This window comes from Dendrobium catenatum, unplaced genomic scaffold (assembly GCF_001605985.2).
Source record: "Dendrobium catenatum unplaced genomic scaffold, ASM160598v2 fragScaff_scaffold_1263, whole genome shotgun sequence".
NCBI classification, from domain to species: domain Eukaryota; kingdom Viridiplantae; phylum Streptophyta; class Magnoliopsida; order Asparagales; family Orchidaceae; genus Dendrobium; species Dendrobium catenatum.
The window spans coordinates 237916-265070 of NW_021319725.1; the positions used below are offsets into that span (position 1 = coordinate 237916).

Sequence of the window (27155 nt, forward strand, 5' to 3'; positions counted from 1 at the left end):
AACTTAAATCGAACAAGTTGCATTGCCAATCTTCTCTAAATCTGATGCCTCATATCCTTTTGTATCCAAAAATATTATCATATATTCATATGTATAATTATGTATTGTATTGGAATGTGAGAAGTTTTACAAAAATATGTAATAAATGAGCAGACATAGAATCTTCTGTATTCAATTTTACTTGACTATGACAAACAAAATGTTTCATTTTTAGAAATTAGAATTATCTGTTATGTTTGATTCTTCAGAATCTAAATCTCTTCATTTTTATTTCGATTAAATCATCATATGCATTGAATAGAAATTGTCTATCAAGAATTAACTTTACTTAGAATGATTCAACTTAAATTTTTGTTTGAGATTTTCAATCCTATTTGCAAATAGATCTATACTTCTTGTTGGATAAGCAACTCAACAAGACTAATCCAACGAGCCTAAGATCGCCGAATTTTAATTTTATTAAGTCATTCAAATGTCTAGTAACAGTCCAAAATTGAAGGGATCAATATCGACCATTAATTCAAACCATTACAAACGTATCATTGATCTCCCTCATAATTACTTATCATACCAATATAAAAAAACTATAAATAGACCACTCATTCTTCGTTGAAGGGGGAGAGGACAATAGGAGGAAGCAGGGGAGGAAGTACCGAAGAATAAGAAGAGAGGAGAGGAAGAGAAATATTAGATCTCTCTAATCACCAAGCTCCTCATCTACCACCTTCGGTTACCGAATGTTGTCAAACTACTAGCAGACTTACTCCCGTCTACTGATTATCGTCGTATTTTCGCCTGGCCATAAATTGAATTTTAATTTATTTTATTTCTTTAAATTTTAGAAATAAACTATTTTAAATTAATAGCTTCTTGTGATATTACAATTCAGAATATAGATAAGCTCAATTAGAATCAAAGACAATTTTAATTGATTTGAGTCGACTCATAATCTTCATTAGAGCTAAGAGTCTTGAGAGTGATTTGCTCAAACTCAATATTTATAACGCAAATCTTTTTAGCACTGTACTTTCATGATCAATAATTTATTGCATGATTTATATAAATAAATTTGATATTTTAATTAAAAAGTGCAACTCTAAATTATATTGTTTTTTAGAAAAATAATGCCACTCAAATTTAATTGGAATGAAATTTATAAATTTTTTAATTTATTTTAAGATAAGAATATCATAAACATTTATAAATTGCAATCATCTTAAAATAAAATTGAAATTATAAAATCTTTTTTAATAAAATTTAAGTTAAAATAACGTGATTCAAATTTATTTATATATAAGCTATGATTTTTTTTTGCAATATGAATACTAAATTTAGTCAAAATAATTGATTTAATCACTGATGTAAAAATATAATTTTTTATGATCTGTCATCATTTTCTTACATAAAAAAAAACTCCCATGAAAGTTTTATTTGAAATAATTTTTTTATTACTTATTAAAATAATTTTATAGTATAAAATTTTCTTGAACTTAAAAGAAGAAGTAAAAAACCTACTTCCTTCTACTTTTAAAAATTTTTTAATTAAAAAATAATTTTACAAAATAATAAAAATGTTTTCATCATAAATAATAAATTTTTATCGAATCGAAATGACGATTTAAATTTTCAATGGACATCAAGAATTTTCTCATTTTTTTCTTCGAAGAGGCGGGGGCTGGTAGAGAAAGAAATGGCGTATATTCGCGAGCTTCTTGCTCTTCTCAAGGCCGCCAACGAGGAGAGTAAATCAGCCCACAAGCAAGATGTCTCGCGTGCCGTGCGCGACCGCATCAACAGCCACATCTTGGATGTTCTCAAAACCGCCCGACGTATCCGCGAGCGCCTCGAAGCAATGGACCGCTCCAATGCCGCCAATCGCCGTCTCTCCGACTGCCGCGAGGGATCAGCCATCGATCGGACCCGAACTTTGGCGACCAATGGGCTCCGAAAGAAGCTCAGGGAGCTAATGACCGATTTTCAGACAATAAGGCAGAGGATGGTGGCTGATTACAGGGAGGAGGTGGAGCGCCGTTACTTCATTCTAACAGGGGAGGTACCGCCGGAGGAGGTCGTGGAGAAGATTATTTCCGAGGGGAAGAGCGAGGAGCTGCTAAAGACAACCATCTGTTCAAATGGGCGGGGCATGGTTACTGAGGCGTTAAGTGAGATCCAGGATAGGCACGATGCGGCTAAGGTTGTGGAAAAGAGTCTGCTTGAACTCCACCAGTTATTCTTGGACATGGCGGTGATAGTTGAGATACAGGGTGAGAAGATAGATGATATAGAACACCATGTCTCGAACGCCGCTCACTACATCAAGGGCGGGACCAAGGAGCTCAACCATGCTAAGATATACCAAAGGAGAAGCCGCAAATGGTTCTGCCTCGCAATTATTCTTCTTCTTGTTCTTGTGCTGCTCATTGTTATCCCAATCGCCACCAGCCTGAGCAATTCATGAGTACCTTACTCTTGCTTGGTTAATTGCGTAGCATTTTACTGAAATTCTGAGTACTATGATAGATGTTTTGTTTCTGCATTCTTTCGCTAACGGAATTAGTGTGGTTATTCTGCTTCTGCCTAAAACGATGTAGCAGATATGCGATTCCTAGCTGTTGTGATTCTCCCTAAACAATGTTCATTTTATGTTATTTGTGTTAGGTTGACGTGTCACTAAATTATATTGGTAATTTTATTTTTTGGTTGGGAGCTTTGTGACCTACTAAGAGGTTTTGAATTTGGAATATAATGTGAGTTTGCTTTAACATTAACTGAAAGATTAAAACATTAAATACTTAAATAGAGAGAAATTTAAGTATTTTTTGAGTAAATCCCTTCTAAATGGGAGCTCTTGATGGATGAAAATTTAAACTAGCCGTTGCTTAAATCAAAACTAATAAGATAAACATGAAGAACGGATTTATTTATTTTTTAAATCTCATTGGTTGCGTATTTGTCCGATGGAGTAGTAACTAGTCGTTACTATTGTGAACTTTTATTTGGTTCAGTGAACGTACGCTCCTCTACGTTCGGCCACCAATGTTTTAGCATGAAGAAAAGTCGCCGACCCGACCGCTGTTTTTTTGGGTTCTCGCACGTGCATTTTTTTAAATCCTTGACGAGCCGAACAACATCCCATCACCTTTTGGATATATTTCAAATACCTAGCAATACCGAGCAAATATCGAGTTGTACCTAGTTTTTTCTAGCAATACCGAGCAAATACCTAGCAATACCGAGCAAATACTGAGTTGTACCGAGTTTTTTCTAGCAATACCGAGCAAATACCTAACAATACCGAGCAAATCCCTAGCAATACTGAGCAAATTCTGAGCAAATACTGAGTTGTACCGAGTTGTACTGAGTTGTACCGAGTTTTTTCTAGCACTACCGAGCAAATACCTAGCAATACCGAGCAAATACCTAGCAATACCGAGCAAATCCCTAGCAATATTGAGCAAATCCTGAGCAAATACTGAGTTGTACCGAGTTGTACTGAGTTGCACCGACTTATTTCTAGCACTACCGAGCAAATACCTAGCAATATCGAGCAAATCCCTAGCAATACCGAGCAAATCCTGAGCAAATACCGAGTTGTAGAAAACTTGGTACAACTTGGTATTTGCATGGTTTTGGTCTTCACAGAGCTGTATTTCTCGTTTTTGCAAAGCAATACCTTACAATACCTAGCAAATACCGATCAATACCGAGAAAATCGTGAACATAGCATTCCCGGGTTCCGCTACAGGTCAAGTCGTCGGGCCGCGCGGTAAAGAGTAAGAGCACGTGACGACATGTTATTGGCGGCCGAAGGTAGCTCTACCTCCGATCAGAGGACATAATAATTGTTCTACTATTGTTGGCTTTTCAGAATTATTCTATTTTATTTTATTTAAATACCCTTTCTCTCTATTTTTTCTCCATTTATCTTCATATTTCTTCACGATTTGTCTCATTTCTTTTAAATCTTAATAATGCTTTATTGTTACTATTTTTTTATTATATCCCAAGACGAACCCAAGACCTCTTAGTTAAAAGCATAAGCTCTCAACCAACAGGCTAAGATGAGTTGTATGTTTGAGTAGCTCAAGACTTAGGCTAGTGCTGGCAACGATCATGATGGTGGTTGAGGACTGTGGAGCGGTAGGCGTAGCTTCGGAAGTGCTTAAAGAACCACCCACTGAGAATGAATGATCACAGGATAGTCGATGGGCTTTTACCACTCTGATATACCATGGTAGAATATTAAGCTAGCAGAAACTAAGTGGCTGTTTGGTGTTGTATTTGCGTCTGGATTTAAGCAGGATTTAAGATAAATTAAATCAAATAATTTTTGGAGGTTCATCTAAATCCGATGCTATATAATTCCGGTATTTACAAATTTATAGCATAAATCAGCGTAAATCTGCGTAAATTTAAATTACATTATTTGGTAGATTTATATATTTGGATTTAGCGCAAGAAACATGCGAAAGGGGAGAAATATCGTTACCTTCGGAGCCCTAGCCTCTCCGATTTGTGGTGTCCTCACTCAACTGGCTGTTTTCCTCCACCGATTACGTTTCTCCGGCCGCAATCCTGTGAGCTAGTTTTGAAGAAATGGCAACGAGGCAAAGCAACAGTAATGAAATGGTATGAATAAATGACGACAAGGAAAAGCAACAGTAACAAAGAAATGTTGAAGATGGAAAGAAAACCGTACACAGGCTAATTGGTAGGAGATGAGGAAAAACAAAACTAACTATTAGTATTATGAGTAATAGTATAATTAAATACTCTACTTTAGCTTAATAAAATAATTAATAGTATAATTAATAAAAAAAATAAATACAATATTTAATTAATATATTTAAAAATACAATTATAAATAATTAATTAGTAATAGAATATTTAAGTGATTAATTAGATAATTAATAATTAAAACTTCTTAAAATTTCATTAAATCATTAGTAAGAGAAAATAGCAAATAATTACTTATTTCAACTATTTAGCTCGAGTACTTTACAACTACTTTAATTATGAAGTTATTTCAATTATTTAGTTTTAGTAATTTACAACTACTTTATCAATTATTTTAAATCTCTAACAGCCTTAATCTTGAGATTTGTTGTCAAATAATTTTTTTGAATTTAATAGGATTTAATATTTGTCATAACAATATTTTTCAATATTTAATAGTCTTGAAATTTATTAAATTCTTATTTACAAAATTTACTAAGATTAAATCCAATCTAATACCAAACTGCCCTAAGTGAAACTAAGGCTTCGTTTAGAACTACTTTCTTTCTATTTTTTAAAGTAGTTTTTTAATATAAAAATTGTAATTCTTATAAAAAAGATTATTTTATAAAGCAGTAAGAAAGCCCTCACAAAGCCTAAATACAGAGTGCTAAGAAAAAACGATAATTCGTTAAGTGGAGCAATAAAGCACATTACTGTACATAGCTAAGAAAGCTGCAAAGAGGACAATGAGCTGGATGTCTGTATATCATGATAGGTTATCAGCTACCTCCCCTGTTTAGAATAAAATAAACGGCGTTCTACCTCCTCCCGGTAATCCGCCATCATCCTCTGCTTCTCTGAAAATCCATTATTTGCTCCTTCTTGCGGAGCAAAAAAGATCGGGTCCAACAAGACTGTTCCCTCGCTGCAGCCTCAGAGAGGGCGATTGGCCGCGTTAGAGCGTTTCCATGTTTTGCAGGCGTCCTCCGATGCGTCGGGTGGTCTTGTGAACCTCTAAGATGTGGCTATCAAGAAGCTCAAGGAGCTAATCATGAAGAACCTAGAGGCCGACGGTGAAGACAAAAACCAGCTTGAAATACAAATGAACAGACAGCAGTTGTTTGGAAAGACAGGTAATTTGTTATTTAAAATTTTAATTTTAAGTAATCAATAACTATATGTGTTCTTAATTCATTTGAGGCTTATAATGTTTGCATATTTGGGTCCATTTCATCGATCCGAGCACTCCGACGCTCAAGCCTCAAGAAAATGCTATTTTTGAGGGTTTAGAGGTGTGGTTTGGGTAGGTAGCATTAGTAAAGATGTGTAAATAACCCCTAAGATAGTTTGGGAGAGTTTGGAAGCGTGGGAAATTTGGTTGGTAGCGCTATGGCGTTGGAAGTGGGAGTGCTGCAGCTCACATTGTATGTGTAGCGGTCCCATTGTATGAAGCTCTAATATGCTAACTTTTTTTTTTGGACATTTAGGTCATTTAAGACAAACTCACACACACAACGCATACACATAGACTCGAGCCCTAAACCTCTTAGTTGGAAGCCTTAGCTCTCAAACAATAGGTCAAGGAGAGTTGTGTTAATATGCTAATTTCACTATTAAGCTAAAAAATTAATGTAAGCAAACAAATATATTATTTTCTAAATATTATTTGAATTTTGCATGCGAAACTTTTGCAGAAATTGGAATGATTTCGGTGGTTTTTTTAATTTTTAAATAATTCTTTTAATTTTAAAAAGTTTTCTATCAAAATTTTGAAATTCTTATTTTTTTTTAAATACTTAGCTTCAAATTTTGATTTCTATTGATTGGATGCAGAATTTCATTTCGAATTAAAAAGTGAATTGGGTTATATTTCTGTGAACTCGGTTTGTTAATTTATTTACACAAAACTAAATTCCATTATATTGCTCCTGCAAATTTCTGTTTTTATTATTAATTAGCTGAATCTAGTGGAGAAATCCGAATTTCAGCTGTTTTCTTTTTAGCTGGATTTTGTGCAGCAATCAAATGATAACATAAGATTAATCTATGTATTATAATATACAACTATCACATATTAATACATAGCTGATGCACACAAATACAAAACCAATACATAGCTAGTACACATTGTGTGTACTAACCAATACACAACTAATACACACAAATATACAATATGTATTAGCCACGTGTCATCATTTGATTGGAGTCTGAATGTAGCTCTACGTGCTGGATTCTACAGGCAATAATTTCACCTTGAGTTGTGCTTATTTTCTTAAGTTTCAGATGGATAACCCTGAAAGTGCTGAAGAAGTAGCCAATTTATTTGTGATGGTTAAAAGTAGAAGGCAAGCTTATGATGGGCGTCGAAATGCTATAACGCATCGTGTGTGATGTCTTTGCTATGGGCTTCAGTTGAACATATCAAACTCAATTTAATTCTTTAAATTTATTTACCCTTTGACCATTACCGAGTAATCATAGCCTGTGTCTATTAAGTATCATCTTGCAGCTAGCACTGGGTGGATATGAAGGCCGCTTATATGTTGAGATGGACTTCATTTACAAAGGTATTCTTTCAATTTTCTTAACTGTTCATGAATTGAAATCTCATAAGTTATCAAAATGCTTGTTTTTTTTTTTTTAAAGTGTCAATTTTGCTTACATTTATCTTCTTTAACTTGCTTCAAAGAAGTATGCTACTATGCTTAATTTAGAGAATTTTTGTCTTGTTAAATTTGTAAAGTTTTTTTGACATCTAGGAAGAGCGACAATTATATTTAGCTCATCAACTAATGAATAAAGCATTAAGCATTTGTGGAGCCACAATTCATCGATATGACAAACTAGATTAGAAACATTCGTTCAATTATCTTTTTTCTCAGGATAATAAAAACTTTTTGTTATATTCCTATCTTAATGTTACATATCCATTGCAAAAAATGGGACATATTACACTTGTATGCCCTTTAAGGAGCAATGTTAAAAAAACTTGGATTTGATGTCGAATCGAGAGCGCATAAAAAGAAATACTCCAGGTTGATTGCTTAGATTTCTCAATTCCAGTCCACCCATTTTCATCATAGTTCTCTACCATTAAGAAATAGATTTTCTATTATATTTTATTTTATTTTTCCGTTCATATATTTTATGAATGGTGTAGTCTAAATTTAAAGGATTGATGATGTAGAAATGTAGAAGCTCCAGAAGATGAAACATATTACACTTGGGTCTTCAAGGAGCAATTAATACCAAAAAAAACTTAGATTTGATGTCGAAATGAGAGAACATCAGAAGCAATACTTCACGTTTTTTTTTTTATTTTTTTATTTTTTTTTATTTTTTTTTTCAATACTCCAGGTTAATTGCTTAATTTCTCAATCCCAATCCCTCTTTCAAAATTTTTGCATTGGATTTATAGTTACCTTGCATTAAGTTAACAAATAAAAAAATTCATATGATTTAGGCTTTATGTAAGATTTTTTATTAAATGTGAAGAAAGAGGGACGGGCGAACACAATGACAGGTACAACCTAAGAATTTAGGATTGACGAAAGTAAAAAAGTAGATTTCAATTGTAGGCTTCAATACCAAAATTGATGGGAAGGGATAACTTGGAGAGATCATAACACAACATACACAAATTGAATATGAAGAGCATTTAGTTGGCATTAAAAATAATTAAGTTTCATTCATCAATGTTTCATCTGAATGTAGGAGTTTATTGTGGTTTATTATCTGTTTTTACGAATGAGATTATTTAAAATCTGCCTCTCGAAAAAAAATTGAACCCTAGTTTTTTTAAATGCTACCACACTTGTATATTTGAATATAAAAAATTTGCTCTCATCATAAAAATTTCAAAAATTGACAAATAAGTCGTAGCCAAATAGTTTTGTGATAGTTTGTAAATTTAAGTTGTGAAATTTTTTCCCCAAACACACTTGATGTGTCTAAAACATTGAATTTTAGTTGCAACTTAATCATTTATGCTTAATGCTTTTTGATATGCTGGATTTTTTTTTCATCGCATTCCATTCTTTCACATTACAGTTTTTTATTCATTAACTTTTTTTTTTTCTATTTAATCACCATTTCCCAATGCCACTGACTTTAACGGATTAGCAGATCCATCATTTGGAGATTATTCATCATTCTTCTTCCTTGTTTCTTACTTTTGATCTAACTATATATAATGTGTATTCAAAGAATAATTGAAATTTATATCCCTATTGATTACATATAAATTATTTATAACTATAAAAATATTGTATTTAATATTCATATAATGTTTAATATCATTGATATAGTATGTTCTAACTTAATTTTAAATTTTATTATATATTTTTTATTTTTAAAATTTTTATTAAAGTGTTTCATGAACATGTACATTTATACTAATTTTAGGCTTGGTTTGTTTTTTTGGTGCTTTTGTAAAAGACAGTTTTAAAAAACATTAGTTCAGAAAATAGAGTTTTCTAACAGAGAAGCATATATAAAAAGCTTTCTTAAAACTGTAGAAAAATGAAAAAAAGAGTTATTGGGTACGTGATTTGACGAACCAAAAAAAAAAAAAAAAAAAAAAAAAAATGTAATTGTATCTTTTTAATGGTATGAATTTTCTTGCATATTTTCTTATTTTGGTAAATGTATTAATTACATTCATATTAGTTATGTATTTAAAAATAGGGAGAATAATTAATTAATATAATCCATCAAATAGCAGCAGCGATTATAAGTTCCGTGCATAAATTTTGATCCAAATTTTGGCATCTATCCAATCGTGACCTATGATGGAGGTAATTAATCGGCCTCACTAAAATATTCTTTCCACTTTTAAGCTGCTGCTACTTATGATCACCAATTAGTTCAAGGAAATTATTATTTGACCAAATTAAGTAATTAATTTGTGACTAGAATCTCATAAAATTAATATAACCCCCTATTATCTGTTATAGAAAGTGATTAGAAGGCTTAAATTGTGAGTGCTCTCGTGAAGGCAATAGATAAAGTTATAAAATATTGAAAATGATAGGTGTCCAATAAAGATAGCATGAAAGTTGGCATCAAAGTTGCAGGTGGCTGATCAAAGATTCATTTGAGATAATTTTTTTATTATTTTCTATAACTTTAGCATAAAAATTTCTTTAAAATAGTAAAAAAGGCAGTTACCCAAAGTAACATTTGTTGTTGCGGTTAAAACAGTTGTGAAATTACCTAAAAAGTGCTGAGCTTTTTGGCTAATGAATTTAATGCAAAAATTATGAATTAAATTCATTAATATAAATAAATTAAAAGTATTGGAATTAATAAATACATCAATTAAGGATATTTGAATATAAATTTAAAGCAAAATTTATGTATTAAATGTCATTAACATAAATAAACTAAAAAATATAAATTAAAATAATAAATGATATAAATGGTTGGATTTATTTTTTATAAATAAAATGAAAGTCTAGGATTTCGTTTGGTAAGAAACTAAAGTTCTTTTATAGTAGAAGTATAGATGTACAGTAGGTTTATGATATTTGAGGTATTTACTATTTCATTTATTTTTGAGGTATTTAAATAGAATATCAATTAAGGATATTTGGATATAAATCTAATGCAAAATTTGTGTATTAAATGGCAATAATACAAATAAATTAAATATACGGTATTTAATAAATATATAAATTAAGGATAAATGCAATTGAACCTTAAAAATTAAATTACCAAAACTTTATGGATTTAATACATAAGTAAATTAAGAAAATTTAAATATAAGTTTAATGCAAATTTTATTTATTTAATATCATTAATATAAATAAATTATATATATTAGATTTAATAAATACATAATTTGAATATATATTTAATACAAAAATTATGCACTAAATGTCATTAATATAAATAAAGTAAAATATATAAATTAAATTAGGAGATTAGATGAATGATTTGTTAAGTTTTTGAAAGATGAGTAATATATTTAATTTTTATAAATATGAGCGTATAAGTTAGAAAATTTAAGAGTATATAAAATAGGGAATAAGATTTGCAGTTTCTTAGAAACGGAAAAAATAAATTTCTCCATTTATTTGAAATATCAAATGTTTTTTAGTTTAATTTTACCCTATTCCAAAGAAACCGAAATCCGAAATTCCGTTTTAAGCGGGATTTTAATTTCCGTTTTTAAGTGTTGTTAATTGTTTAAATAATTAATTACTAATATATGCTTCTTAATGTAATTTATTAAATTACGCAGATTCTCCCGAGAGAGAGAGAGAGTCATCTTTCCAGATCCCTATTCTTCTATATCTTGATTGTGGGCTAAGCTTTCAGAAACTTAGCGTAGTTCGCAGCCATGAAAAAGCTCCTGACAAAATCTTTCCTCAGTTATTCGATAGAACTGATAGAGGAGGAAATGGAGTCCATACGCAAGCTTAATGCTTTTCTCAAGGCCGCCAACGAGGAGAGTATATCAACCCAGCAAGATGTGGCGCGCGACCGCATCGACAGACACATCGTGGAGGTTGTCAAGACCTCCTTACGCTTCAGAGGGCGCCTCGAAGAAATGGACCGCCCCAGCGAGGCCAATCGCCGTCTCCCCGGCTGCAACGAGGGAACAGCCGCTGATCGGATCAGAACTTTCCTGAGAAATATGCTCTGCAGGAAGCTCAAGGAGCTAATGATGGATTTTCAGAGGGCAAGGCAGAGCATAATAGCGAGTTTCATGATGAAGGTACCTTCTAAAGAGGTTTTGAAGAAGATGTTTTCCGAAGAGATGAGCGAGGAGATACTGAGGACTGCCATCTATTCAAGTGGACAGGATAGGCACGATGCGGTAAAGTATGCGAAAAACAGTCTACTTGAATTCTACCAATTATTCTTGGACGCAGTGGTGCTAGTTGATTCACTGGGTGAGAAGATGAATGATAAAGAATATCATGGCTCGAACGCCGCTAACTATAACATCAAGGGCGGGACTAAGAAGCTCAACTCTTCTTAGATATGCCAAATTGAGCAGCCGCAAATGGTTCTGCATCGCCAGCATTCTTCTACTTGTCCTTGTGCAGCTCGTTGTTATTCCAATTACTACCAGCCTGAGCAAGTCATGAGTAGCTTGCTTTTTTTAATTTTCATCCTTTTGCTAATGCCTATTAAACTTCTCCCTTGTTCTGTTTTGCTGCTGTTTGAGTCCTTCTAGTTCTTTTTGAATCTCCTGTTTGGAGGTCCTTTTTTCATTGTTCTCTTTTATTTCCTGGTTTTTGGTGTTCTTCAGACCAACGCTATGTTTAGCTTTTTTTTTTTTCCCGGTTACTGTTAACCTTTTTTTCACTTGGTAATAGTCTTTTTCATATATGATATGGGCTAAGCCCCCAATTTCTCAAAAAAAAAAAAAAAAAAAAAAACTATTTTGTGTGGAAAAAAAAAACTATTCTGTGTGGAAGAGCGGAAACAAAATATTGTGCGGAGATCAAGTAAAACGCATCACGATCTCAGTATCGAGCCATAGTACCGAGCAGTACCGAGCCACGATATCGAGCACAAAAATGACCGTGGTGCATTATGGTTGGTCTATGAAAATGTTTGGAATATCCACAAAATAATTTTTTCAAAAAGATAGATATGTTGTTGTTCTTGCACTGTACGTGGATTGTCTTAGCTGTTTTTTTGTTCTTTATATCAGTTTTGTTTAATTGTAGCTTGTATGTTTTTTGTTCTTATTTTTCTAGAATTACTTACAATGGTAGATATGGCACTGTTAGTTGACTTAATTGGCCTAAATATTAAAAAAAAAGACTGTTTTAAAAATAATAAAAAAATAATCTCAAGAAAAATCTTTAGCTTCAATTTGGCCAGTTTTTAATTATTATTTTTCACTGATTTAAAACAAAACTATAAGAAATATTTATTTTAGAAAATAATAATAAAAACATTGTAAATAAAGTCTTAATAATTACGCAATTGTATCTTTTTAATGGCCCGGATTTGCTGGCATATTTTCGTATTTTGGTAAATGTTTTAATTTCATTCATATTAGTTATGTATTTAAAAATATAGGGGGAATAATTAATATAATTCATCAGGTAGCAGCAGCGATAAGTTCCGCACATAAATTTTGATCCAAACTTTGGAATCTATCCAATCGTGACCTATGATGGAGGTAATTAATCAGCCTGACTAAAATATTCTTTCCACTTTTAAGCAGCTGCTACTTATGATCACCATTTAGTTCAAGGAAATTATCATTTGACCAAATTAAGTAATTAATTTATGACTAGAATTTCATAAAATTAATATAACCTCCAATTCTCTGTTATTATAGAAAGTGATTAAAAGGCTTAAATTAGGAATGCTCTCATGAAGGCAATAGAGCATGTTATAAAATATTGAAAAATGATAGGTGTCCAACAAAGATAGCATGAAAGTTGGCATCAAAGTTGCTGGTGGCTGACCAAAGGTTCATTTGTGATAGTTTTTTTATTCTTGTCTACAACTTTTTACCACAAAAAGTTCTTAAAAGCATTAAAAAACACATTCACCAAATGTTATCCCAAATGAAGCCAAAGAAATCAGTGATGGTCAATGATCAAGAAAATCATTTGGGTGATTAAAACTATATTTTTTCTTTTCTAGCCCCATACATCTCTTATCTAGCATATTTTTCAAATGCGTAGGAATAAAACCCATATTTCACTAGAAAAATAAGAACTTAGTGGCCTAGAACAAGTCCCTCTATTTATTTATAGCCCTTGTTGGAACCTACGAGGAAAATAAATGATGAAAATTTTTTAATTCTATTTTTATCCCATCTGCCAACTAAATGAACAAGCAAGTAAGGGGAAGGAGAGATAGAGAGAGTTATATAAGGCGAGGCAATATCAATGATAGAGGAAGAGAGAGAGAGGAGGTGCAATTGAACAAGTATGGTAGACCGTGTGATATGACTTTGAATTCAATCCGAGCATTTAGAATTTTAAGAACGAAGAGAAGGACATTAGCAAGGAAACTATTTGTGCAGGTATGTCCATCCATGATTTGGTTATATTTATAATTTTTAAAATGTCTCATAATCACAATTTCATCAGTCAATTTTATTAAACTATATATGAGAATTGGTTACAATAACCTTAACAAAAAGTACATCCTCTTGTATGAGCCATTTGTTCATACACTTTACTAGCTTGCAATCCTTGCTCTTGTTATCGATTTATTATATTGCGTCCTTTAAAATTCAAGGCGATAGAGAGTTATTGGCACTAATAAAATGTGTGAAAAGCCCGAGTTATGTAATATGAAAATAGTCTTATAAGGTGTTAAACATTATGCTCTAACAAAAGCTCTCAAAGGAACTCATTTGATGCTTAAACCATTTGAGAAAGTGTATAAAAGACTACATGCAATATAGGATTACAAGCATGTAACATTATCAATCTTATTCCTTGAAGTTAAAAATGTTGTTAAATATAACTAAATATGACAACCATGATCATTGTACTCCTCATTTATCAATCTTTTAAATTTGCTTAGAGATTCAAAAAACAGATGAAAGAAAAATAAAATAAAATATACCAATGAATTGTGATTTCAGGAATGCTTAATGCTTTCTTCATTAGTTGATGAGCTAAATAAAGCACTCGCCCTCCCTAAATGTCAAAAAAAAAAAAAAACAAATTTAACAAGACATAAAAATTCTCAAAATTAATTATAGCGGCATACTGCTTTAATAACAAGCTAAAAAAGATAAATGCAAGTTAAAATGGCATTTAAGAAAACACAAGCATTCTGAGAATTTTTGAGGTTTCAATACATGCAACACTTAAAAAAGTTGAAGAATACCTATGTAAATGAAGTTCATCTCTACAAATATGCTTCCATCATATCCACCAAATGCTGCAAGATGATACTTAATAGATACAGACTATGATTACTTGGCAAAGAAAATAAAATAAGAAGTAAAAATTAAGGGCTGCAAAGTTGGATTAATTATTATGTGTGGACATCAAATGTTGCCCGAATACTATATAAAATGTGTCACATCACCCCTTTGTTTGGTGTCGAGGCTTGGTACTATTGACATGGCGCATAATGGTTGGTCTCCAAACAATATTTTGCTTATAGTCTCTGCACCTCGTAAAGTTGATGAGAAAAATTACAAAAGGAAAGTAACCGGCTAAAAACAGGTGTAACACTAAAAAAGGCTTAAGTCAATTTTCAGCTTAAATTAAGCTTAAAAGATTAAAAAAAATAAAGGATATTTAAATAATTAAATTTTATAATTTTATATTAAATTAAAGTATCATTTAATCCTTAATAAATCGAAGATTTATATGTTTAATGTTATGAATAACTCAAGCGACTTTTATAACAATACTATTGATATATCATCAAAAAATTATCTTGATCGGTCACAAATCTCGAGGCAAAATCAGGTTGAAAATTTAAAAAATTAAATTCGGGATCACCTGAACTCCGATTTCAGCAAACTTATAATCAAACTGAGCATCTCGGAAATACGAACCCAACGACACCAAATTCGACTCAATCCGATCCCAAATGAGCCCAAATCAAGGACCTGAAGCGCTGTTGGAAGCTTTGTACCACTGTTTGAGTTACTAAACAATTTTCAAATATGACGAGCTTCTAGTCAAATCAAGCGGCTCGATGAGACAAATCCAACAAGCCCAAGATCACTGAAATCCGAAATCATTAAGGCCTCCAAATGCCTGACGAACGATCCATGATCAAGGGATTCACTACAGGAAATTCAGCCATCACTGGCGTCTTCGACCAGCGGTTGTTTAGCTGCTGGTACTAACAGCGGTTCATCCGGCGGTTTGGCCACCGGTGAATATCGGCGGGCCAACCGGCCGTTATGGAAGCTTATGCCGTCGGTAATAGCGGCAATTACAAAACCGCCAGCTTTAAAAGTTATCGGCGCTATACCGGCGGTGAAAACCGCCGGTGTTAAGTGATTTACGTACCGGCGGTTTGAGCCGCCGGAACACCGACGATAAAAGTCCTAAAATAAACCACCCCGAGCCTCACATTTCATTTCATCTCCTCAATTCTCTTTCTCTTTGGTTACGCTCTTTCCTCTCCTCCGCACGCCTTATCGCGCAACCGAGCTATCTTCGGCCACCGACGAGGTCTCTCCGGTCGCTGAAGATCACACCGTCCGCCCACGAACTCCCCACTTCAATGAGGTTTGTCTCCGATGTTGAACTTGTAGTGTTTTTCGCCATCAGTTACCTCTACTCACCGCCTCCAGTAAGAGTAGGTTTATCTGCCTCCGATAATTGAAGGTATCTTGGTGTATGTTTTTTGCTTTTATTATGTATGTTCTCAGTAGACATTTGTAAGAGAATGAACCTTGGTGTATATGCTTTTGCTTTTGTTATGGATGTTCTCACTATACATTGTTAAGAGAATGTATTTTGGTGTATGCTTTTTGCTTTTGTTATGGAAATTCTCACTAGACATTTACATTAGAAGGTATCTTGGTGTATACTTTTTGCTTTTGTTATAGATGTTCTCATTAGACATTTGCAAGAGATGGTATCTAAATGTTTTCTTTTTTTGCTTTTGTTATGGATGTTCTCACTAGACATTTGCAAGTGCATACACCTCTAACATTTGTACCACCACCCTTGTCTGGCTACTTCCCTTCTCCCTCAACGAGTCCTCACTTTTCCTCTCCATATTAGACACATGCAGCTCCATTATATTCATATTACCCACCACCATCATCACAGATAGCAGGTCCATCCACTGGTTTTTACCCTGCTTACCCTCCTTACACCACCCATATTATTTTACCCATATTTGGGGCAACCAAAACAAGGTGGACCATCTAGACAAGTAGAGGTTGGTGCCGGGGATCAAGCAGCTGCAACATATAAGCATCAATACATTGAGTCTGAGGGTGATAAGTAAGTTCTGTTTATGTTATTAAATTTATTAAATTTTGATATATTATATTTTATTGCTAAAAAAAATAACCTACAGCTTCAATCCTTCAAGGTCATCTACTCACAAGATTTGTGATATTATAAAAAACAAATATGATGCTCCTTACTTATCATGGAAGAAGATCCCAAAGGAGATTAGAGATATGTTGTTTGAAGAATTTCAGGTATACTTAATTTGATATAAATTCAAATATTGATTTACTTTGTCTTAATATTTTTTGTTATGCCTAAATTTTTACATAAAGAATTTAGGTGGTTGCTTGAGCATAGCACGATGATCAAAACTAATTTTGAGAGAAGACAAGCGACCCATCTTAGGGACATGTTCACGGACATTAAAAAGTCCGGGCAGCGTCCACTATAGATTGGAGAGGGCGTATGGGCTGATCTGATTAGAGTTTGGGATACTCCTGAGTTCATAAAAATAAGAGAGCAGAATAAGCTGAACAGAGCCTCTAACTGTGGGGGTTTAGGAATCTCTCTTCATACCGGGGGATATGTTCCTCATATGAAACATAGATGATGACTGATAAGAGTTTTAAATTAATTTATTAAATATATATATGTTATTATAACTATATCTTATATTTTCAAAAAGAGTACATTGGCTGGGATCCAATATTGTTGGAGTTGCATACAAGAACTCATCAACATCAAGCTGACTATCAGCGGGTTGATGAAAAGGGTAAGAAGGCTCATGTGAGTATAATTTTTTTGGAGTTTGGGAATAGAAATTTATTTTAATAAAATTAATTGTATTATCAATATATTTTATAGATTTATTCTCGCAGGATGATTTTGTACGAGCTTGTGAAAATCTTTAGTCTACTAGTGAGGGATCATCTTCAGGATCAACCCAGATTTTTGAGTATCATACATGGTCAGATATTGTTATAGTAAGATGAGTATCATACATGGCCGGCTCGAGCTCGTTAACAGTGACACGAGCTCGAGTTTGAGCTCGACTGTCGAGCTCGACTCGAGCTCGAGCTCGCTATCTATCTAACGAGCCGAGCTCGATAAGGGCCAAAACTCAACTCGACTCGACTCGTTTACACCCCTAAACTAATATCTCCTTGTGATATTAAAATTCAAAAAGAAATAAGATCAATCAGAATCAAACACATTAATTTTTTAATTATTTTAAGCAAACTAATAATTTTCATTAAAGTTCAGAGTCTTGAGTCTAATTTGTTCAAACTAAACCCTTAAATCCCCAACTTTTGAAGCACTATCATGATCAATAATTAATTGCATGATTTTATATAAAAATAGTGCTACTTCAATTAAATTTTACAATATTAAATTATCTTATTTTTTGAAAAATATTGTCTATCAAATTTAATTTAAATGAAATATATAACTTTTTGAATTTATTTTAAGATAATAATATCAGAAATACTAATTAACGATTCATAAATTACACTTATCTTTAAAAAAAAATTAAAAATATAAATATCTTTTTCGATCAAATTTAAGTTAGAATAATGTGATCCAAATTTATTTCTGTGTTTGCTATCAGCTATGAAATGTTTTTTTTTAATATTAATTATAATGATAAATGTAGGCTTCATGGGACAATGTATAAATTTTTTAGTATTAAAAAATTTTGTATTAAAGTATTAAATTAATAAATAAAAGAAAGTTTGATTTGAAATTTTGAATCATGAGGCGTTTGACACAGTTTCTAAAGAGTTTCTTATATCTAGAATGTCTCAAAAAGGTTTCCCTAATGTGTTCACTAACTGGATCAAGACTTGCATTACTAATGTTAATTACTCCATTTGCTTGAATGGCTCGCTTGAAGGCTTTTTCTCTTCTTCCACGGGTTTAAGGCAGGGCTACCCTCTTAGCCCATATCTGTTCTGTATTATTAAGGACAGCTTTTCTTGCTTGCTTGATCAGCTTGCTTGATGATCATTCTAACTGGAGAGATTTTAAGGGTTTTTCCTTGGGAGATTTTCATATCTCACACCTCTTATATGCTGATGATTTGATTGTGTTTGGAAAGGCTAACAACTGTAACTGCTCCGAACTTATGGATATTTTGGATTATTTCTCTTCTTGCTTTGGTCTTCATCTTAATAATCACAAGAGCATTATCTCCTTCTCTCAGCACACGGCTAATATAATGGATTTGGCCCAAATCCTGAAGATTCCCAATGTTTCTAATAAATTTACATATCTAGACATCCCTCAAAGGCTCTGATTTCAACCCCTTTTGGAAAAGATTAATCTTCTCCTTTCTGGTTGGAAAGCCAATACCTTGTCCTTAGCAGGCAGAATGCAGTATATTAAATACACAATTTCAAACACTGTGGCGTATTGGGTTAGAGCTATCTTTGTCCCTAACAATGTTAATAAGAGTATTAATAATGCTTGCGCCAGATTACTTTATTTTTGTCATACTATAGGGAAAAGAATGCATCTTATTTCTTGGGTGAACACCTGTAAACCCTTTAGTAATGGTGGGCTCAGTATAACATCTATTATTGCTATGAGGTATGCTTATAACTGCTTTATCATCCGCAGAATGTACAATAATTCAAATCCTTTGTCAGAATTTTTGCGTGTTCACTACATTTCACTGTAAAAATGTAATGCTACTCATCATACCAGATTTTGGAAGGGTATATGTAATTCTGCTGATAGGGCTAGAGAATTTTTTTCTCTTCTCTCCTCATCATTTATGTAAGGCATCGATTTTGTGGGATCATTGGTGTTTGGGGGAAAAATTGTCGATTAAATTCCCTGAAATTTCATCTCTCAATTTTCGCAAAGACAATGATACTATTGATAGTTGGATACATAATGGGAACTGGAGTATACCTGACTCTATCAGGGAAGACATGAGAAACTTCATCCATAATATTCCTCTAGCCCTGGATAACACTCAAAGCCTCACATGGAAAGGTAATACTAAGCACTTGTATAAAGATTATTACTTTAACTTCTTTGAAAACCAAGAATCTGTGGACTGGTCCCATCTTGTTTGGCATAAGAGGCATTCTCCTAGATTCTCTATCTATACTTGGATGGCCATACTTGGTAAGACTAAAACAGCTGAGGTTCTAGCTTGGAGAGTTATTCATATTGATAATCCAAAATGCCATTTATGTCATGAAAATCTGGAATCCAATCGGCATTTATTTTTTGAATGTGATTATTCTTATAATACTTTTATTAGGCTCATTCCTTCCATGCAAAACTTTTTTGTCAAGGCCCAATGTGTCTCAGGCCCTTGATTTTATTGCTTAATATAGTCGAGTCAAATTCAGACTTGAATCTAACCTAATTTTAACCAAATTAGATGTGACTCGACTCAGTTTAATTATACCAAAACCCATTTGTCTCTTTTTAAGTTATTTGAATTCACTTCCTTAATCGGGAAATCGCGTTGACGATTACGATCGAGCAAGATCAGCGACCCGGCCGAAATCCCGCTATTCAGAAGATTTCTGCGATGGAGGCAGAGATTAAATAGAGAGCAAAGCTGTTTGAGGAAGTTTTGAAAGCTGGAGTGTGACAACGGAGACGAGGTGGGCTTCCTCTTTGGACGACGGACTCGATTTACTAAGAACGAAGCCTTCAGCTCTGGCATTGGCGCCCTCTCTCTCTCTCTCACCGGATTTTTCACTCTAACTCGCCCAGCTCTCCCTGGCTCTCGCTCTCCCTCACTCACTTTCCCTATTTTTTTTGTGAAATCCAGCCAGAGCCGACGACTCCAGCTCTCAACCCATCCCTTCTTCTTCGGTTCTTGCTGCTTGACGGCTCTAGGTCCGAACGAATCGCCCAGCAGCACCGATTCCCTCCCTCTCTGTTGCTCTCGGTCTGCACCAGCAAGAGGAGCCGAAGCCCCTCTCTGGCTTGAAAGCCGAAGCCCACCCGCTCGTTCCCTCTCGATTCCAGACGTCCGAACCCGACGTTGGTCTCCCCAGTGCGACTCCAGGCCCTTGCTCTTGTCGCCCCTAGCCGACGCCTCCAGCAGACCTGACTTCACCTTCAGCTGTCCCGAAGTTGCCTCGCCCCCAGCTGATACCGACGCCAGCTCTAGCCAAGATCGAACTCCTCGCTGTGAGTATTCTTTCCGTTGTTTCTTCTCCTTTCTTCTTCAATTTCTTCTTCTTCCTTCTTCTTTTCTTTCTTGTCTTCCATTTTTCTTCTTGCTTCTCCTCATCCAGTTAGTGTATTTCATTAATGCATGGTTGGGATGATTTGATCCTTGTTAGAATTAGTTTAGCAAAACACTTACCACCATCTCTTGTTATTTTGTTTTGTTCATTTAATTCTCAAAAGACGTTTTATTGCTTTTGAAAATATGGAAACTGTTATTGCTAAGAATTTGGTTTGTTCGAAGTGAGTAACTATGTATCGAGCATGCTTGAGTTATGCTATACCTTTTAGAAGTTTTAGGTGTGAACCTTGAAGGCTTATAAAGAGGACGTGTTTCTTCTTCACTAAACCATGCATTTGAGGTGTTCGATGAAATGCTTTTAAGCAAAGATTTGAATATTTGGTTCATGACTTATAAAGCTTTGAGCCATGTTGTTCCTTTATATATTTATGCTAGTGAGATTAATTCTAAACCCCCCCCCACCCCTTCAACGATAAATGATGGTTTTGTATATTTGGTTTCAAATTATTTTGGAAGGAGATAGTTCGTTGCGAAGTGCTTCTTATGACTAAAGAATTGTTTGAATTCTTGACCTATGAATGTTGATTTGTTAGACTGTTTGCTTTTTCTTGAGAAAGGTTTACTTTTGGGAATGGAATTTTGATTTGGGAAGATCTTTTCATATGTTTGTTAGCTTGAAGCATGGAAATTTTCTCTACATTAAGCTTTAAGAGTTGAGCCAAGTTTTATGTTGAAAAGGGTTTCAAGGGTCTATCTATTATTGAAAATCATTTCATGTTAAAAAAATCACAAAGTGGTGCATGTTGGAAAGTGTTAAATACTTACGCCGAGAGCAACTCCTTATGTAATACGAAAGATTTGATTAATTGTAATTGCTAAAGTTTTATCTCTTGTGATGTATATGCATGGTAGATCTCGTTGAGGGTTAAAAAAGGGGCTTGGACAATGAGTTGGCATCTTCCATAGAAACTGCATGAGTTATTTTCACACCCAAATTTTATTCCAAATGTCATTCATTGGTCAAGTTTATGAATTTGATTGTGTAGGCTTACTTGGGTTGGCATGAATAAATTTGTTTTTTGCTAAGTACTGTGTTGGTTGTTCATCTCAAAAAAAAAAAAAAAAAAAAAACTTATGATATTTGAGAAGCTTATATCGAAATGTCTATAGGTTTCCATAATTTGTTGATTGGTTGAGTGATCTTGCATTGTCATAACCCTTCAAGATCTTGACATTAGCAAGCTTTTCTTATAATTGGTAAGTTTTGTTGTTTAAGTGTTACACTTCAATGATTGAAAGAGTAATTATTCTCTTATGTCGTTTGGTTGGATGAACTCAATCAAGTAGACATTCGAAACATGTTTCTCTTACTAGCATGTTCTATGTAATCTTGCAAACTTTTCTTATACAGCACTTATGATAATGCCTTAAAGAAATTTATAGTTGTTTTCTTACAAAAATGTGGGGTTTAGCATTTATCTTCCGTTCTCTTTTTCTACATGCATATTTGGGTGGCTTCCTTTTTTGATTAACTCTTATTCATGAACTTATAAGCATGCTTTGTTGTTTCTGGTCGAACATCATCTAGAACTTTGAAAGCGTGTTTCGCATGAAGGTTTCATTTATAATCTTTTGTGTTCTTTATTATAATGTTGGAAGTAAGTCATCGAGAAAATTGTTATGATCCAAGCATTTACATGGATATTCAAAAGCTTGATTTTGTATATACTTTTGAAATAGAATTTTGAATGTGAATTGTTCTTCTTTGCTAAGGCCTTCCAACGGAGAAGTATTATTGTTTTAAGAGAATGATTAAGCATGAAATTTTTAGATTGTCGTTGCCTTGCAAGATTTTAAACTTCTCACTAATGGTGTAGTAAGGTTCACTTTGCACATATCTTGAAACATGTACGAATGGAATGTGATTAGGATAATTTTGTATTTAATGTCATGAGGTTTTAATTAGAACGCTCTTGCAAAATCATGTTTGTTACCATCAAAGAAAGCTTATGGATTTGTGTTAAGAAAAATGCTCTTGGAAATATTAGATAGCAAATAAATGCGGAAACTAGAAATTGTCGGAGAATGGTTATACATCTTACGTTTCAAATCCATATTATGCTTGATATCATGCTCCTTTCCCTTGAGTTTTGAAAATGATGATATGAAAGTTTCTTCCTTTTTGATAAGTACATATAGCTCAAATGTTGGATTGGAAAGTCTTACGCTATGCAATTCTACCTTTATTCATTCATGATTGGACATAAAATAGAGGAAAAGATTGAATGATTATGTAGTTATTTTACCTAATTTATCTCATGAAAGCATAGATTTCTCGTCTCTCTTGCTTGCAATTACACTTGTCATTTTAACGCCATATAAGTATTCACCTATTTTCATATTTGGAGAAGTTTGAACTTACAAATATTTTCTTAATATTGCATATATGATTAGCAATGATGGTTTGTGTACTTATGATTGGAGACTAGTTTATTTCACTGCAAATAGATTTTCTTCCGTTAGCATTTAAGATAGCATACATTTGTGGATTTCTTTATTTTTATTGAATTTGTATTGGAGAAGTCGAATAGTCTCTTCTTTCTCATTACTTGTAGTTCTTTGTTGGAAAGATAAAATGCTTTGGAAGGCTTTAGGAATTATTTCTGCATTGTAGAATTTTGTGAATGTCTTTATGGTTGGAAGGTTTAAAAAAAAAATGTTTGGCAGTAAAAGGGTTTTATGGATGTTTAGTTTTGCTAATTATTTTACATTGAAAAGCTTTGTTGAAAATTTTTGTGAATGTTTTGTGACGAGTGCTTTGCAATGAGAGTTTTTTTTTAATAAAACCTTCTCGTTGGAAAGCTTTAGTTTTTTTTCTACCCCACTCCAAATGAAAGGAGGCACTTGATTAGTGGTTATTTGGGTAGGACTTTTGTGTCAAAAAGAGGAGATTTTAGAGGATGGTTTTGTAGAGTTTTTGTGTCAAAATAAAATGGAAAGAAAAAGTGATTTTGGGTAGATAGCTTTTGGGAAGTTTTGTGTAGTAGCCCATTTAGGAGTTCTTGTGAACTATTTTGAAATCTATAATTTGGTGGATGGATTTATTTAGTAGGGTCCTTTTAGTGTCTTTTGGAAGTGAGTGGGGCTTTCTCATTTAGGTTAGATTCTCTTAGTAGTCCTTTCCAAAAAAAAAAAAAGAGTTTTGAAGATTTGAAGCTTAAGGAACTTTGTGTTGGAGGGTGGGTAGTGTCCTTTAGAGCAAGGTACTCTCTACTCAAGCTAGTTTTCTTTAGTGTTGACTTCTAACAATATATGGAATGTTGAACGAATATAAAATAAAGAGAATCTAGATTTTGGAAGTGAGTTTTAGAGGTTGGTTTCCCTTAGTTGTTGTAAGCTTTGCTTAGAGAGTCTTGGGGGTAGAGGTCTTAAACGTATCAAGTGCCTCATTTGGATTGTGGGAACATTAAAGGGCATTGGTTGTTGCTTTGGGATGCACTTGTCTTTAAAGAAGTGTGTCCAAAACAACAACGCCTACATCCCTTTTTCGTATTCGACTTTTCGTTCTCTTTCTTTCTTTTGCATTTGGTCTCTTTTTGCTTCGCCGTTAGCTTTCCTCGTGGTTTCTTTCGTGCTTTTACACTACGCACCTACAAAATGGGGAGAACCTAAAAGACAAGTGGCCCAACAAATAACTAAAAGGTACGTTCTTCTTCTTTCCTTGCATTTTCACTCTTTCATATTATTAACTGCTTATAGAACTGCTCTAATCCCTCTTTCTTCCATGACATGCCAGATACCTTTTGGAAAGCAATGGACAAGGAGCGTGGGAGCATTTGGAGAGAGAGCTAGGACAATCGGATCCGAGCATCAGTCGCCCCTATTCATTCTGGTAGGGGCGCTACGGGCGGAACCACCAGGTCATAGCCCCCGGTGCTGTAAGTTTTCTTAAAAACTTAGAAAACCTTTAGGGGCCTATAGATGTTTGTACGCTTCCTACCCTTAGGGCCTTGTAGAAACTTCAATTATATATATTTAGGATTGCTTTTATTTCTTTTTTTTAGATCCCTAAAACCTTATGACATCCGTATAGAAGTCTTAGGAATTAGAAAACAACACCACTTTTAGTCCTACAACACTAGTGACATCTAAGGACAAAAATTAAGGACTGAGTCTTAGAAAACATAGACTTATGATGCATGTTCCTTATAGGATAGAGACTTTTAAAACAAAAACCTAGTGACACGCTTTCCTAGATTTGGATTTTTATTTTCTTAATTCACTAATAATCAACCAACCAATCTTAATCTAATTCTTAAAAAATCTATTAAAATACTTAACTCTTAATCAAATTTTAATTAACATTCATAATCATTAAATCATAAATTTAAATTATAAACCTAAATCAAATCTAATTAAACTAATAATTAACCCTTCACCAATCTAAAATTTAAAAGAAGTAGATCTAATTAGGAGATCAAATTTTAAATTAAAATTCATTTGGATGAAAATATTTTTAAATATCAAACTTTAGAATAACCTCTAAAATCAATTAACAAACTTGATTAATAAATGATTAATACACTCTTTTTCTTTTCTTTTCATAACAAACTAAAGTAAATCAACAAAGTTAATTATCACTGGATAACCCAGGCCTACGAGACTATTAAGTTAGCCCCAAGGAGTGTGAAATAAACCTCACGGTCTCGGTGTGAAACAAAGGTGGTAGTTAATCAAATATTAAAAATAAAACATCTTAAAAATCAATCCTAAAATACTAATATTTAAACTTTAACCAAAATCTTCCTTTTGCCCCTTTCAACAAACAAATAAATACAAACAACTTTAACTAAGCTATCCCATAAAGGACCTACCAAAACTACACAGCTTTCACACACTTAGATGAGTTTGATAGGACACGACTATTAGCTTTAGGTTAGGATGTTGTTCTGCTTTTCTTTTCTGTATTGTGTTGTGATGCTCTACATGTGACCCGTGTGCTGTTTGTTTTCGCTACTTGTTGTAGCTTTTCTGTGATGCTTTTCTGTGACGTTTTTCCTGCTCTTTTCTTTTCTGCACTATTGTTGTGAGCGTTAGAATACCCATAGGTTATGCACGCTTTTTCATACTAATGTTGTCTTCCTGCAAGTGGTCGTGCTCATATAGTGCTAGAAAGGGGGCTAAAATTAATAATCATTTATAACTGTTTTAGGTACCTGCTTCAGCTGCTTAACCCCCAATAATTAGAGCACGACCAAGTGATTAATGTGAGCATTTTTATTCATATATAACTGCTTGGACGATTTTTTTTTTTTTATTTTTGATTATAACTGCTTAGGATAACCCCTGTAGGAGAGTCTAAATTTTCTTTTTTTTCATTCATGTAATGTATTTGATAATTATTGTGAAGATCTAAAAATAAGACATTTTTAAAGAAATAGGAATCCAAAGGAAAAAGTAAACCCCTATAGAGGGTTTCCTTTTTCATTTGGATATCCTTTTGGAGCATCCACAACGAAGAGTCCAAAGGAAAAAATAAACCCCTACAGGGGATTTCCTTTTTCATTTGGGCATTCTTTTGGAGCATTCACTACAAGGAGCCCAAAGGACTGAAGATGATCCAAAGACGAATCAAGGAAATGAAAAAGAGGATTGAAGATCGAAGATAAAAATGCCTTATTTTTAAGATTTGCGTCGTTCCCGGGTTGTTATCAGTGGAGCCCGGCCACCCTTACTTTTCTGTAGCTTGTGATGTAATATTGTATGGCATTTGCCATGGACACTTTTTTTCATGGGATTTTATTTTTTTGTTGTGTTTTGTTTACTTTGATTGCGTAGTAGAACCAGCATGCTTTTCTTAGGTTTCTTTCTTGCATGTGCTTGTGCCTGACCGTTAGACTCTTTTAGGGATAAAAATTCTTCTACTCGTAATTAATAATAAAATTCTAAGATTAACTCACATAGAAATATAACAATTCTAGAAAATAGTCGGAATCGTCCGGGGTCGCATACATGCATTTTCTCTTCTTTTAGACAAATTTCCCTGCCTGCGGGTAGAGACCGGATAATCTGGCCTATGAGGATGAAGTGCCGGACCTGGGAAAGTTTAGTCATTCTCAAAAATTATTTTATAAGCCTTTTTAAAATTTCATACATCCTGATTTGGAGACTTTTGACTAGCATAAATTACATTAGTAACTAATTAAAATCAAAATTTAATTGCATTAGTTTTAGGAGCATTGTACCACTCATAAGTGTGGGATCACTTAGGAATTCCTCTACTTATCGATCCCAAATTTCAATGTCTAAACTTCCCTCCCATCTTTCATATGGACTGGACAAGAGTC

At 33.4% G+C, this 27155-nt stretch overlaps 2 protein-coding genes across 3 annotated transcripts; both read left to right on the forward strand.

Moving 5' to 3' along the window:
* Positions 1-1684: 1684 nt before the first annotated feature.
* Positions 1685-2501, forward strand: LOC110098828 (syntaxin-related protein KNOLLE-like). Its single transcript, XM_020825762.2, has one exon. It carries the CDS (start codon positions 1691-1693, stop codon positions 2456-2458), a length of 768 nt encoding a protein of 255 aa, XP_020681421.1. The 5' UTR covers positions 1685-1690; the 3' UTR covers positions 2459-2501.
* A 2971-nt stretch (positions 2502-5472) lies between these two features.
* Positions 5473-12070, forward strand: LOC110098825 (syntaxin-123-like). Of its 2 annotated transcripts, none has more exons than XM_028699358.1 (3): positions 5473-5852; positions 6997-7286; positions 10964-12070. In XM_028699358.1, exon 3 carries the CDS (start codon positions 11063-11065, stop codon positions 11705-11707), a length of 645 nt encoding a protein of 214 aa, XP_028555191.1. In that variant the 5' UTR covers positions 5473-5852; positions 6997-7286; positions 10964-11062; the 3' UTR covers positions 11708-12070. The 2 variants fall into 2 exon arrangements, with proteins under 2 accessions (XP_028555191.1, XP_020681417.1); XM_020825758.2 differs by having other exon boundaries at positions 7003-7286.
* Positions 12071-27155: the final 15085 nt, after the last annotated feature.